The 16,055-nt window shown below is 30.9% G+C and overlaps 1 protein-coding gene across 1 annotated transcript; it reads left to right on the top strand.

Moving 5' to 3' along the window:
• The first annotated feature begins 353 nt into the window (after positions 1-353).
• Positions 354-7,438, top strand: LOC129221639 (NADH dehydrogenase [ubiquinone] 1 beta subcomplex subunit 5, mitochondrial-like). Its single transcript, XM_054856166.1, has 4 exons — positions 354-534; positions 1,221-1,438; positions 5,611-5,717; positions 7,204-7,438. Exons 1-4 carry the CDS (start codon positions 426-428, stop codon positions 7,346-7,348), a joined length of 579 nt encoding a protein of 192 aa, XP_054712141.1. The 5' UTR covers positions 354-425; the 3' UTR covers positions 7,349-7,438.
• The last annotated feature ends 8,617 nt before the right edge of the window (positions 7,439-16,055 follow it).

The following is a 16,055-nucleotide window of genomic DNA, read 5'->3' as shown; positions in this document are numbered from 1 at the left end:
AAAAGGTTTTTCATTGACAGATGAGAATATTTTTCAAGTTGCTAATGAACTCTGGAAAAATTCTAGCAAGCAAAACAGTGCGAGAGAATTTAATATCGATTTTGTTGCCAACGGAAGATTATTATTTTTTAACAAGACGAAATTTATATTTAAATTTCCAAAACCAGGATGTTATTGAATGAAACTTTTAAAAACAGCTTCTAAGAATCTATTCCACAATCAGAATTAATTATTTCAATTATATCTTTTGTTTGAGACAAGTTTGTAAAGGGGACTGCTTCAGATTACCGATTAGGTGGTGCTCCAGGTACTACTTCCTTCCACCCTGGAGATCAATGATATCCACTTCTACTTCTACAAACAGCTAGTAAGGCCAAAATTTATACACTTCGGTTGTGAGAAAAGTTGATATGCAATTGTAAAGCATGACAATTTTAAGTACCTTGTGCAGAGCTTGCCTGCCTGCCAATGCTCTTAGACTAACTAAAATTTCCAATTTTTTAACCTCAAAGCAACAGAATGCTATTCGGCAAGGTACAGTAGCAATAATATTTTTGTTTCCCTCAGCTCTCCTGATTTCCGTGACCTTTATGTGTTCGTATGTTGCATTGCCTGTGAATTATAGTCTTTTAATAATTGTTTCTTGTTTGTTTCATCTGAAAAACAGATGCTTTTTGTTTATATGTGTATATATAGGTATATTTTATTCCGGCATTTCAGCAGGATGCGTTTTTTTTTAAACTAACATTACTTTTCAACTGCTGCGTTTTTGCTAATAGCAGTAGCTATTAGCAAAGACGCAATACGATTACGCAATACAATTGTAAATACGCAATACAATTGCTGTGCAATACGAAGCACAGTTGTACACTTTTTTTTTTTTTTTTTTCAGGTCATTTTAAGTAGCTGAACGAAACGATTTTACTAAAATGGTAGTTGAGAGCAGGGCCCGATTAAGATATTAGGAAAGGGGAGGGGGCCCCTTTTTCAGGACGCCTTTGAAGCCAAACATTACAATTTTTGTTGTTTGCTGAAACATTTTTAGCCGTTTGGGGGCCCTAGACCCTGCTGAAAAGCTCTGGGAACTCATTTATAGTGTTGCAAAGGTTTTTATAAATTCCATTATTTTTATTTACAATCAAAATATTACAATAAACAAGTTAATGAGCTTATAATTGTAGTCTGTACTAGCTTATGATTGTATTTTTTTTCTTCTCCAGCGTTTCGCACTATGTCTGATGATGCCGGTGATCGTGTGATGAACATTACTCCTTCCAGACATCAGTACACTCGTTTCAAGGATGACTTACACTTTTATATATCTTTAGGCGTAATACCTCTGGGGCTGCTTATTTTATACGTCAATATTTTTATTGGACCTGCAACTCTGACTGAAATTCCAGAAGATTATAAGCCTGAATATCATGAATATTTTCAAGTATGTAATTGTTTTTTCCTTCCATGTCCCTTTGAAAAAGCTGTTCAAAATTCCTTAAATTGCTCTATTGTTTTAGGGGGTGGGGGTGTATGAAACCTTTACTTTCTGTGTTTATCAAAAAAAGAAAAAAAAAACCCTGTTTTATGATGTAAATGCCTTTAAATGTCTTACCAGGTTTAATGAAAATATTTACTGTATTTAAAAGGCTCTTTGGGAAAATTTTCTGCAATTGTATATTTTTATTTTGCAGCAATCTAGTTATGCATTACCTTAGGGAGAAAAAAAAAAAGGAGGCAGTAAAAAATGTTTTTAACACTGTAGGTTGGTGTGCAAAAGTTTTACTGTTTCTCATGCATGGAGAGGTGAGCGAATTGGAAAATTCGGAAATTTTTAAACTTCAGCAAAACTTATCAAATATTTGTCACTTCCTAAATACCTAGCAAGATTTCTCTTCAAATGTTCGATGATTATTTTGATTAAATACTGATTGCATTGAAATAATTCTAAAACTCAGTTTATACAAAATGCATGTGGTAAGTTTTTCCTGTATTTCTACAGCCAGGTTCAAAAAGGTAATCATTTTCCATCCACTAGAAAAATGAACTTTGTACCATTTAAGTCACTTAATAACTTATTAAATGAATTCAAAAAAAAAAAAAAAAAAAATTGTCAAAATTTTTAAGTAGACATTTTGTATATTTTTTAAAAATGTGTTTGAAAATAGAATTTTCAAAAATATTATAGCAACCATCATGTTTTCTTAAATTTTTGGTAACCTGAACATGAAATTAAACCTAAAACATATATATTTTGTGATAGTTTTATTACTCCTTTGATCTGTATAATTTTAATCATGTAAAATATAAGTATCTTTTTGAATTAAAAGTCAAATTGAAAAAAGTCAGCAATCAAAATAATGGAAGACATTGAATAAATTATTTCATCTTATTTGATGCAGAATATAAATGGTAGAGTTACCAGGGATGATCAGGGCCAGATTAGCCATAGAGCAAAGGTAGCAAATGCTACGGTCCCCGCAAAATGAAAAACAAATTCCAGAAAAAAAAAATACTTTCCCATACTTTTACCTGTTTTAATTTCTCTCTTTATTTAGATCTAGTTTTTCTAAATGTTCAGGTAAAATTAAATTCTTCTGTTTTTAATTAAATAATTAATTTTTTTAATAAAATAGTACCATGCTGGTGATTAGTATCATTGATGCGGAGAGGGGGGGAGGGGGGGGGTCTTGTGTCATTTGGAGATGGTAAGAGCCTTCAAACTGACAAAGATTGGGAAAACTCATGACCTTATACTCCACATTTCACATATGTGTCCGTTAGCCCATCTTAGGCATCAGAAACTTTGAAGTAACAATAGCTTTAGTCATGTCATATGAAGCACGAAGGGGATCAATGGATGCTTTCCAGAAATTTCTCTTAATTGAAGTCTTAAAAATGTAATTTTTACGCAATGTCAGATTCTTCCTATTCAAGTAATATTTTTATGTAAAAATAGCATACATAAATATGTATATAAACAATTGATTGAAAAATATTTTAAAGTGAAAATGGAAAAATTAAGATTCTGTTAAAGTTTATGCAAGTGTGTATATAATAAGTTATGATGCATGTAATGGCATTTATAAAAACAAACACATCAGTTGTACAGGGGTGCAGAAAATGTTTTTACTGCCAACATTTCACCCAATCTATTTGAAAATTTCCCCAAAATTTTACAATATGTTTTATGTTTCAGATAAAAATTAATTCATTACTATAGGTATAGACAATTTTGAAAAAAGAAAAAAATACATCTTTAAAACTAATAGAATGAACTGGTAACATGTAGAACTAGGTATCTAAAAACTAAATTAAGTTTTAACTAAAATATCCTATCTAATATTTATTATTAAATGTAAATTATTATCCAACAAATAGTTAATGAAAATATAAAGAGATGCAAAAGAAAATGCATTCAAAAAACACTTGCGAAAAAAATCGGAAAATTAAAATTAAAAAAAAATCGAATCTGCAAAATTTCCCCAGATGGTTCAAATTTCCCCCAATCCTAGATCGCCGGATCGGACATATTCTGCACCCGTGCAGTTGTACATTTTTATGTTTGTCTGTGATGTGGAGGTTTATTGCCCATAATATTTTTAGCAACAAAAGTTTTTAAAGGTTGGAGTCTCAAAACATTAAAAATCATATTTTTTTTAAAGGGGGGTGGGACTACTAGATATTAATAAAGGAAATGTTGACATGAAGTAAAATCTGTTCTTGTAATACAAATGTGATAATCAGCAACAAATTCTGAACCCAGCTAGGTTGTTCCTAGTCAATTTATTAGTCCCAATGAAGATTAATGGCCATTTTAAAGCCCTCTAACCCCTTGCTCATTATAGTCTCTTCCGGTACACTGTTCTGAGTACCCACAATCCTATTAAAGTAGTTATTGTATGACATTACGTTTCCATAAAAACATGCCGAGTACATAAATATTTTACCATAGTGTGACATCAATAAAACTCGAAAAACATAAAACAGTTAAATGTTTTTAGTCTATAAATCTTCATTGTGTATGTACAGTTGGCTCTCTGTTTAACGACTTTCAAGGGACCACAAAAAATCGTTCTTAAGTAGAAAGCGCCCTTAAATAGAATGCTTTTAACACTATAGTGGACCATCTAGGTCCGGAAAAAACCATTGTTAAATAGAACATCGTTAAACAGAGAGCCAACTGTATGTCTCCAAGCATTTATTTGACTATTCCATCGAGTTTATTTATTTATTTTTTTTATTGTAATACATACATAATAGTGTAATCATGCCCAATAGCCTATTCACATTTTGTTAAATATTATTAACTTTTAAATAAATTATGATCTAAAATTAGTTGCACCAATGTGTAATTAAATTATTTTTGGATTTATTGAATTCTAAAGTTTACAATCATTCTATTTAAATTAAATGATTAATTTATAATATAAAATGTATTAAAGTTATGAACTAATTTTATTACACCATAACAATAAATTTGTGTATGGATAGTCGGTTGTTTTTTCATTTCCTCCAGTTTCGTCCATTTTGTCCAGTTTCTTCCGGCGTCCCGAACTTTTTACAAAAAAGTGGGCAAAATACTAACCTTGCCTGACAATTTTACACTATTGTTTTTTTTTCTTTGTCATGTGTAAACTTTTTAGGTTTAAGGTACCTTATCTCAAATATGGTTCTCAGAGTTGCTTTGAATGTTGCAAGCAGTTAATAAGGCTTGATCATTTACCTTTAAAAAAGTTGGTAACAGACCTGACATCATAAAAAATACTCTACAAAATTTCCACCCTAAGGCAATTTCTAAGTTCTGTCTTTATTCTTATGCTACCATATGCTACAACTGCCCCACCTTTTCCCTGAAACCAAAAAAAAAAGCATTTTCCTTTAAAATACTCAGCTTTAGTTGTTGTTTTTTGTTTTTTTAAATTCCCCCCCCCTCTTTTTTTTAAAAAAATGGGGTGAGTTTTTTTTTGCCAACTCTGAATAATAGCTAAAATGCTTACTATGCATAAATGATAATAACTACTAAGAATTACTCCAGTGATCAAGAATTACCCCTCCCCGGTACATGGGGCAGCATTTGGTGTGCTCCTGAAGTAGTTTGAAATTCAAGTCAATTACAGAAATTTGTCAAGCCATATCATTTTTTTTTCAAAACAAAATGTAATCAACTCAAAATTAAGTAATAATTTCCAATGAGGAAAAGTTCAGAATATTTCTATGATTTTTTTTTTTTTTTCTTAAATTTTAGTGAAGTATTCACTGACCAGGAACTTCCCCAGAAACCTGCTTCGTTTCTCTATTTATCTCCTGAAGCAAAACAAAAAAGAAATTATATTAAATTTTTGTGTGTGGATTTTGGGTCGACAAATATTTGGCTTTTTACTGTTATAAAATCAGGATTTGGTCACTTGTTCATGCAGCATATAAATATCCAACTTATGTGTCAAACAAGGTAACATATAATGCTACATTGCATAGTAAACAGTTAAAAAAAATAAATGCTAAACATAGTTATTGCATTCTTCAACACTTAAAACTCTTCAGTGACATTTTGTGTTGAATGATTTTCATACCCTCCAACTTGAGTATGTAATTTTTAACATTTTTTCTTTCTAGCATCCAATCAAGCGATTCATCGCAAAACATTTTATGGAAGATCCTCAAGTAATTTATGAAAGAACATTACATTTCCTAAAATATGATCAAGAAAGAATGCGTTGGAAGTAAGTATTTTTTAAGATGTATTTCAAATTGGACACTATAAGTATTTAGTAAATTAGCAGTAAAATAAATGTAGCAGCTAACTTAAAATTATTCTCAATTGATCCAAAGCTTTTTTTTTGGGGGGGGGGGGTAAGTGCCTTAATTTGGTGCATAAAGAAAATAAAACAACTTTTTTTTGTTTTGTTTTCCGGCACTTTGTTGCCAAGAATAACAACGAAATTCTCTGGATTTTTAGTTTTAGTTTGGATGTACAAAATTGCAATTCTTGGCAATTTTGACTCATGCCGTGCTCACAAAATGGATTTTATTATGATGATGTGTATTGATTATCACTTGCTAGTAAGACTGAGTGACACTTTTGAACAAATAATAACTGAAAATAAATATGTTTTATATAGTTTATCTTCATCAATCCTATGCTTAAATATTCCGGAAATTTTACATCTCTATGAGTAATAGATGTACTTACAATGAAAGCATTGAAAAATAAAAGCACCTAGTAACCTCCTAATTGGACAAAATGCTCATGAAAGCTATTGAACAAAAATGCGAGGAAAATGGTGGAATCAGGAAAAAGATGAGGGTTTATTCAAAAGTGGATGGGCAAGCAAAAGGGTTGCTAGATAAAAAACATTGACCACCAAAAATTAGAATAGTGCTGCTGTTAAAGTAACTCCCACATAGCTTATAATGGTGATCACTAATTGTGATGTCTTGTTTGTGTTGAAATTTTCTTCTTCTATCCTTTTTATATGTATATACAGTGAAACCTGTGTATAACGATACTGTCGATTACAATAACCTGTCTATAATATTTTTTTTTTGGCCCCAGCAAAATGTCAGCATGAATAATCAAACTGTCTATAAAGATAACCTGTCTATTACGATATTTTTTTAGGTCCCAACAAGTATCGTTGTAGACAGGTTTTACTGTATGTGAGTGTAGTAGGGTGGCTCAAAAAGACTTTTTTTCAGCTAGAGTCCTGGACATTCCCTATTTTTTTAGACTTACTAATAGTATTATGCTGTAAAAGTTTTAGCTTCTTACTCAAATTTTAAGAGGGTGCTCAATGACCCCTTAATTTAACATTAGCCGTAGTGTAGAAAATACCACACATTTAGAAACATTTAATTTCCACAGCTGTTTTTTTTTTTTTTTTTTTTTGTAAGTTATTATTTTATTGCAATGTATATGCATATCGCTAGCGTATATTATAATATGTTGCATTATTTTTTCAGTTCAATGTATTTTTAACTCCCCCCCCCCCCCCACTGACGTTACTTATGAAGTTTGGGGGAGCAGGTTGAGCACCTTCTTTCAGTTGAAATAGGAAGCTAAAATTCTTCCAGTATATTACCATCCACAACTCTGAAAATATAGATGGGTGTCCTGTTATCTAGGAGAAACGTTTTTGTTACATGTATTTTTGAACCACTCTAGAGTGTATTGTGCAATGATAGTAATACTAAATCATCTTTATGTAGGGAAAAAATTGATAAAGTCAATCAATTGATGTCTGAAAGAGATGATTACAAAGCCTGGTTCTTTATTCCAACCGATCAAGGACGTCATTTTAGACGTGCAAGACAGCAGCAAGATGAACTGGAGAGATCGAAAGGATACATATAATATATTATTAAAACCAATAAAAGTAGCCCACTTGTTATGTTAGGATATCTTTTGTAGATTTTGTTGAATAAATTAGATCTTTTTGATGAATTGTGAACTTAAGTGATAAAAATAAATGTTCCTTGGTGTCATTGAAATAAATTCTTTATTTAAAGTTCAAAGTTCGAAATAAAAATTTTAAGTCAAAATGTAAAATATTTCTTTACAGTAAGGAATCAAAATTTGATGTTTAAATTTTCAGTATTAAATAGCTTAAAATATGTATTCTAAAAAACAATCTTCTAAGACTGCATGCATAGACAAATTTGCTAAAAGGATTGTTTGTAATCAGATGCTAAAATTCAATTTTTCTCAAGTCGAAAGGAGTATCCCCTTCAAGCTTTATGTTAGAAGGGGAATCCTGATGTTTTCTAGATACGAAAGACTTCAATATGTTTTGAATTTTGCAATCTCCTGCAGAAATCTGCAATGCAAAAATTTTGTGCTTGGTAATATATTTTTTTCACTGCTTTTCTCCATATAAGTGTCAACTGCTCGTTTTCACAAAAGATTTTTGAATCGTCTATTGGCCGGCAGACATCTTCTAACTGTACTTTCAAAGGAAAGGATTGTCAGATAAAAAACTATTTAACAAAATGCTGCAGAGAAGAAAACTAAAATTTACTAGAAAGATATTTAAAACATGTAAAAACAATATAGGGAAAAAGCTCCAGTAGTCGACCATTTAAGAGATTATATGTTTATCTTTGTTAACCTATAAATTTCAGCAATCAATACAACAATAAAAACAGTGTAAAAGTTTAGGCTATGCCTCTCTGATAATGATTCACTTTGAGGCAAAACAATGTTTAAATTTCAAGTTATTTTTTGTATCAACTTACTTCTTACTTTCTCCAAGGCATTTCTTAATCCATCTCTTACACTCAAAGAATATTTCATGTCATTTGGCAAGAGTTATTGACATAAACCTTTCAATTTCTTTTCAGTACCTTATTGCATAGTGTTAGGGAAGTTCTACACAGCAAAATATTTCAATTTTTAGATTAAAACATTTTTCGTCGATAAAAAGTATACTTTAAAAATATTAGCAAAGCGCCTCGGATTTTTGAGACTCTACTGTATTTAATGAACATTAGAAAATCCATATTAAGAACGTGTTCAACTCCTGGATAGATCAACCAAACAGCAAAAAAACAGTGGTCGAACTGCCATGGACGACTACTGGAAGTGCAATAGAATTCCATACCTAGTGGTCGGCCACCCCTTCAAAAGCAATTGGGCTAATGAGTTTGTTTTTTCATTGAAACTTTATGTTTTACGCTCCATTAAAACAAAAGTAAAATCAATTTATAGTAGAATGAAATAAAGAAGGGTACTTAACGTTTAAAGAAGATGTCTCTTCTTAACAAAAAAATTATAATAAGCAGAGTCGTAATCTAGGATGACAGGCGCATCATTTAAAATAAAATGACTTAAGAAAAAGTACCCACGACTTAACTGTTATTGGATAATAATTGGGGATAGGTAAATGAATGGGGTGGGTATGCGTCATATCCGTTTTTGAGTTATGCATATACCAGGGGTGATTGTGTTCCGGTATTTTACCGGATTTTCGGTATTTTCATCTTGAATTCCGGTATCTTCATCTTCGAAAATACCGGAACTCCTATATTTTCAGAAAACCCTTTTTTGTAAATTTAGGGCGATGTTTAATGAAATGCACACCGAAAGTCCAAATTGAAGACGTTTTGTTTGGTATAAAGCACGTTTTGTTTGGTATAAAGCGTTTTGTTTGGTATAAAGCATGGTCATGTTTTGCAAACTCTATGGAAATTATAGAAGAACAGCTGGGGTGGGGGTTAGAATAAAGACTAGATAAGAAGAGGAAAGAGGGTTACTTGAAAGAATATTTTTTCCCCTTTGGGAAGGGTTGCCGCAAACGATTTTCCTCCGCTGCTGAGGTCAGCTATTTTAATTTGTGGCCGTGTATCTAAAAGAAAAAGATTCATCTCCTAACATTTTTCCTTTTTTTTTTTTACTGCCAAAGAAACTATTTTTCAGATGATGCATTCACACGTGGGTTTCGATTCACACCTGCTTCAAGGTCAAACTGAGAACGGGTGAAATCAAATCGGTGGCCAGTTTATTCTTTTTTTGGGGGGGGGGGAGGTAGGAAGAGAAAAATGATAAGAGCTTTGACTCTGTCTTTGTTCTTTATGGCAGTTGGAGGAAATTATCGTATGCAAATATTTTCTTTATTTTATATTCTGGTGTATGATCTTTGTGTGCGTGCATTCTGTTGTTATTGAACTAATTATACTTTATCGTTATTAATAGGCTCCTCGTAAATTAGTTTGTTTAGTTAAATTTTACTAGTTACCTCTTACTTTTCATTTCGCTACTCTTTTTGTTTGATAAATTTATTCATTTGAACTTTGCATGTTCTCATTTAAAAAATGAGGTGTCTGGATAAATCTGAAGATATTGGCTTCATCGATGCAGGAAAGAAGAACAAGTTTAATTGGGAATGGTTAAACAGAGTGGATTCCTACAATGAAAAAATGGAAATATGGTGTAAAAAATTGATAGGGCTGGATTTTGCTTTTGTGTTTCTTGCAACAAGCCCTTTACATATGCTAATGATGGCGTAAAGGCATTATTGCAATATTTTTCTACAAATACTCATAAAAGAAACCGGGAATCATTGAAAAATGCTGGTGTATTAGGTGGATTTTATCCAGATGGTGATTATGAGATGAAAGAAGACAACAGAACTGTTGATTTTCTTACTAGAAAATGTCGATCTGAAGCTTTAGTGTGCTCATTTATTGCTGAACATTCTCTTTCATTTGCTGTAGCTCCAGAAATTGTGGAACTAGCCAAAACATTATCAAAAGACTTGCAAGCATTGAACTCCCTTAAGTTAAGTCGAACCACTGTTTCATACAAACTGAAGCATGGACTTGCCAAAACAATCAAAGATGAACAGTGGGAAATTTTAAGGAATTCAAAATTTTCTTTGAATTTGGATGAAAGCACTACAAGAGGCTCGGATAGCATATTAGCTGTTTTAGCACAGTACTATTGTGAAAAAGAAAATAAAATAATTGTGAGACATCTATCATCTATTCAACTCTCTTCATCAACTGCATTGTCTATTTATTTGAAAATAGTTTCGCTAATTGAAAAAAATGAAGTTCCATGGGGTAATTTAATTAGTGTGTTGATGGATTCATGCAATACCATGCATGGTAAAAAAAGCGGAGTTGAAAAAAGATTGAGGAGCAAAGCTACCAATCTTTTAGATATTGATGGCGATACTTGCCATACAGTGAACAACTGTGCTTTGCAATTTTCCAAGCCCTTTAAAAGGTACTTAGAAAGTTTATGTGATGATATACATATTGATCTCAAAAGTCACGATAAACAACAATTTTTTTTTTTTTTTGAAGTATGCAGGTTACTAAAAGTGAAGCCCCTAAAGCCCCTTTCCAGACCAAATCATAGATGGCTCCATATCTTGGCTGTTCTGGAAAGGGTTATCTACTTATGGGATGTCTTAGTAGTTTTCTATTTTTCGTGGATGGCTGAACAAAGCATCTACAAAGAAATTATTGATGACATTTTCAAAAAAAGGGAACTGTTTGAAGATGAAGTCTCCGAAGTCAAAAAGATCAGTCGTCTACTAAAAAAGAAACCTTTGACAGCTGAAGGAAAGAAAAGAAAAGAGAGGATCGTAAAGAAACTCTTTGTGCACCAAAAAAAAAAAAAAAACTCTAGCAACATATGACCAAATATTGAAAATCAATGTTAATGATATAAAGTGTCATTTGCCTGATAACTTAATTTTTGTTGGTGGTGATGCTTCTCGAATTCTTCGTGGTCTGGGAAAAACGAATCCCTTATTGAAAGAAGCTATATCTGTTTTCAGACAAAGCTATATTAAGTGTACAGAGTACATGATTAAAAAACTCTTTATTTGTTAAATTTACAGGCTTGAATCCAGCTTTGCGGGGAGAAACAACAACATTTCTGGCACTGTTAAAACTGGCTGACTATTTGCCAAATGTTGTCAATGGCAATGAACTTGATGAATTAAATCAAGAGATCAGAAATTACCAAGTGGATGCTAATTTATCAACCGAGTCTTCTGAAGACAGGGAAATCCTTAAATTCTGGACCACTGTATTTAATATGGAAGAATTCGGGATAAAAAAATATCCGGTTCTGTCTAAACTAGTTAAGGCAGTATTAACATGTTTTCATGGACCGACTCCTGAGGGCACTTTCAATTTCATGAACGATATAATCGCCGAATCCCGTACATCCCTGAACTGTGATAGTTTAGATTCCATCCAAACAATTAAACATTGTCGTACTATTTACTTGCTATTGAAAACACTTCTTGTGCAGCTTTTGGCTCTAAAAACCCTACAAAGGAGTTTCTGAACAAAAAGTTGCGAGACAACTTAGTAAATAGTTGGTCTATCTATCAAGATTCTCTGATCAACAAGAACACCATCCTATCTGCTTCAACTTCCTCTTCTGCTATTACTACATTTAGTATTTTGGAAACCACTAAAAAAATGTATCTACTTCAGATGCCTCTTCCTCAATTATTGTGCCGGCTTCACAGAGTTCTGAGCTTTCTTGTGTAGCAAGTGCATCAAATAATGCTACCACTTTTCCTGCTACTAATTCTGATTCAGTTTTTGTTTTGGAAACCACCAAAAAAGAAAAAATGTGTCTACTTTAGATGCAACTTCCTCAAGTATTGTGCCAGTTGCACAGAACTTTCTTGTGTAGGAAGTGGATCAAGTAATTCAACTACTTCTGCAACAGGGCAAAAGCGTTCTCCTCCATCAGATTTCTTCAAAGCTTTTCTTCAAGTGCTTTTTTTAAAAAATAGAAGGATGAAAGGTGTAAAAAAAGTAGTGTTAGCAATTTGTTCCCAGTTCTCTTTTTGTATATTGTAAAGTAATCTTTCAAAATTTTGATCTTTCTATCTCAAAACGGATAATTTATTTTCATTTCAAAATTGGATAGCAAGCAAATAAACACATAGTACTTAGTTTAACCAGTGTTATTGTTTAATATTTTCATTATTCATTTAAAATTTTAGTCGTTTTATTTCCTTAAGTTGGATTTGCTATTTGGATTTAAATTCATTTAGCTTTTTTGCAAAAATGAAAGATTCATGAAATAAAACATTTTGTCACTTATCAAATGCAAAATTTATTATTAGAATTGCAGAATTTGTTAATGTTATAAACTAAGGGCTAAAAATTAGCATAGGAGACTCCTGAACTTAGAAGGCTCACTGAACTCCACTCAGACTGAATTGTGTGATGTCACTTGCACAATACATGCTGCCCCTTTTGCCCCAAACTTTATTTAATTCTGAAATCTTTATGCACTTTTAGTAAATGAATGTAATTAATGGTTAGGGATTCATATACAGTGGAGAAAAATAAAACATTCTTTTAAAAATTTTAAGAAATGAGAAAAATTAAAAGAATTTAATTCTCTTCATGCATATGGACGTATTAAATCCAATTAAAACTTCGAGTGTTAGCCCCATCGAATAATTATGTATATAAGTTATATATATACGTAATATAATCTGTACATGTACGTAATGTGAATATATATGCCCATCAAAATACTTCTTCTTCTTGGAAAAAAAGTTCAGGTATTTTTTCATGGAGTCACAATGACCCCTGATATACTATTGAAGCGAAACTTATGGTTTCTTTTTATTGAATGATTTGATTCGCTTTCCTTTTATTTTTTGTATTAAGTCATTTTAAGCCACTCCCATTTGAAGTCAGTTGTATATTTGCTTTGGAAGGGAAAGCATCATCTGTGTTTGTTGAGGTGTATGCCTAACCCCTCTTTGTTTTGATATGTTTCGATATTAATTAGCTTTAGTTTCGTTAATAAACTTATTTTAATGGCTTGACTTCATTACCCATTTGAACCACATTCGTTTTTACTATTTATAAACAGTTTTATGTCCTTGTGGCTGACTACTGGAGACTAACCGACTACTGAAGCACTTACCCTATATACAGATAGCCTGAAGGTTTCTCTTTTTTGAAACACATGAAACTTTATTCTGCATCAGTATTAAATATGCCTAGTTAATGGTTCAATTTGATTTTTAATTTTCTTGAACATCTTGTGGCAACATATGCTGATCGAAACTCATAATTCAATGTTTTTAAGAAGCCTACTAAAGCCTACCTGTAACTGAACTTTGCATGTGTTTTACTCGAATCCCTTTGCTTCTCCAAGCGTCAATCCAAACTCGTAATTCTATTGATACTGTTACAAATGCTACCATTTCTTGCTTTTAAATTCTTGAACCTATTTTATTTTCTAGTTTTTTCGTTTTTGAATCCAAATTTATCCTTTAATGTTAGTGCATAATCAGGAAGTTTGAGATCCACAGGAGGCAGATCGGCAACGTGCTATTTAGCTCAGAACCAGACTCATTCCATATTTGCTGTCCCTGCTTTGAGAAAACAGAAGGTGAGGTGGTTGTAACTTGTTTTCTGATCTTCATCAAGTTGACTGATTGGGCATTTTCTCATTATACAAATTGAGCAGCCACCTTGAAAAGTCATCCAACAGCTTTCACAGGTACTCTGTATTAAAGTAAATTTACTTTAGTGTAGAAATTGGAATAGTTGGGGGGGGGGGACTTTTTCCCCCCTTTTTCCCCGAAGTATTGATCATCCCATCCGTCGGGGGAAAATTTGAGATTTATAGCACAGGAAAAATGAACTAATTAGTTCATAGTCTTTAAATTTCATTAAATATTTTTCAATGTTCAATATTCCTCAAGAAAACAACTCGCTTTGGAAAAGCCCGAAGCTATAGATTTATTTGCTATTATTCTTACAAAAACTAAACTAGGAATTAAGTTAGAATTGAACTTAATATCCACTAAATAAGTTCCCTTAGTTCACTCCAGTTTTATTTTCCATATTTCAATTATTAAGTTTTACACACACTTAATTTTTTATTTCACTATTTACTTGGTAAATATCCTCCTAACTAAACAAAATGCTGAATTTCTGAGAAATATTTGGTACAACTTGACAAAACAAAAAGTTTTCCTTAAATTATTGAAATTTTATTCAAAATTAATTGGATTTCAATAGTGTATCTCATACATGCTGCATTTTTCAGAACTATTTAATGTTGATATTTAACTATTAAATTGATGATTAATTAAATACACACTTAATATGCAAATTTCATATATTTTATTGCTACTTATCAATTACAAAAGAAAAATATTTAAAACATTTCCCAAATATGCACATTTTATGATAATCACAACAATATACATTTCTTAGATAGGTTTATAATTTAGAAAATTATTGCTGTACAAATATAATTTATAACAACTAATACCAATAGAAATACATTTTTTATATATGATTCAATATTTATATAAAACTTCAACATTTGGGAAATCAAGCAATTGATTATGTACATTGAGTATGAAAACAAAAATCAATGGAATGTTTTAAAACACTTTAATGTTTAGTAATATAAAAAAAAGAGCAACAGAAAATGATAAATTTTGTAATCATTTATGATAATTGTGCAATTGAAATTTTAAAAACTGATCAAAATGAACTTTTTATTTTAGGTATAAAATAAATATGTATTTTTTACATATTACTGCGTATTGTAATTTTTCTGAAGTAAACTTCATTTGTTTACAAAATTTAATGAATTTATTTCATGATATGAAAATGATTTACTGTAATAAACCAATTTATCTCTTAAATGTTAAAAGACTTATTTTAATGAATTAGTGTACATTTTATTGAAAATAGATTTTTCATAAGTTAAAAACTTTTGATTTTATAGTCTGTACATAGACTTAATACAGGATAATTAGATATTCATAATTGCTTTAAGTTCAAATCCATAGTCCTTTAAATTATTTTGTATCATTCTTCACACATCTATGACAAATGATGGTTATTAGTTCAGGGAGATAAAATTGCATCTAAAATCTCAATGACTGTGCTGAATTAGATCCCACTAAATAAAATTTGAATCAATTTTAATTATCAAAGAATTAGAAGTTTTTATAAAAAGTTTCATTTAATATTTAACGGCAATTCTACAGAAAAGTAATCTGTAAAGCTTCAAAATGTTGTGCATTATAGGATTTTAAAAGTCCATGTGTAGAAAAACGTTTAATTATTTAAGGTGTTACAGTACCTCAAAAATGACCAAACAATCAAAAAAATTTTTATTGCTTATTTCGAAACTAAACACTAGTCCAAACACGGGAAAAGTTTCATTGCTTTAGTTCAAATATTTAAAAAGTTATGAATAGTTTTAGGTCATGCTCGCTATGTGTTCTTATGCAAAAAGAAAACTTTAAATTGGTTTTTCTCGATGATCTTTTTTTTTTTTTTTTTTTTTTTTTTTTTTTTTGTGTGTGTGTGTTTTCATGTCATAAGAATCCTTAAGGATTTTTTTCCATTAAAGATACAGCTTTAAAGTAATACTTTTTGCAATCAAGATAATATATTTAACAAAACTGTGCATTGGATAATCATTTTATAAATTATTCAAATGTTTAGAGCATGTTATACCTTTAAAAACTAAATTTTTTTGAAAAAAATTATGATTTTTTCTGTAATTGATCACAGAAAATTTTTTAGTTAACACA

The sequence above is a fragment of the Uloborus diversus genome, chromosome 4, assembly GCF_026930045.1.
Source record: "Uloborus diversus isolate 005 chromosome 4, Udiv.v.3.1, whole genome shotgun sequence".
Taxonomy (NCBI): Eukaryota; Metazoa; Arthropoda; class Arachnida; order Araneae; family Uloboridae; genus Uloborus; species Uloborus diversus.
The sequence above is the reverse complement of the archived record's forward strand: the minus strand, read 5'-3'. Positions and strand labels throughout refer to the sequence as shown.

Bases quoted from the DNA above. Each gene is read 5' to 3' on its own strand.
- LOC129221639 (XM_054856166.1), top strand. From the start codon at position 426: ATGACAATTTTAAGTACCTTGTGCAGAGCTTGCCTGCCTGCCAATGCT. The intron at 535-1,220 runs GTACAGTAGCAA...TTTCTTCTCCAG, and splicing joins ACAGAATGCTATTCGGCAAG to CGTTTCGCACTATGTCTGAT. The intron at 5,718-7,203 runs GTAAGTATTTTT...ATCTTTATGTAG, and splicing joins CAAGAAAGAATGCGTTGGAA to GGAAAAAATTGATAAAGTCA.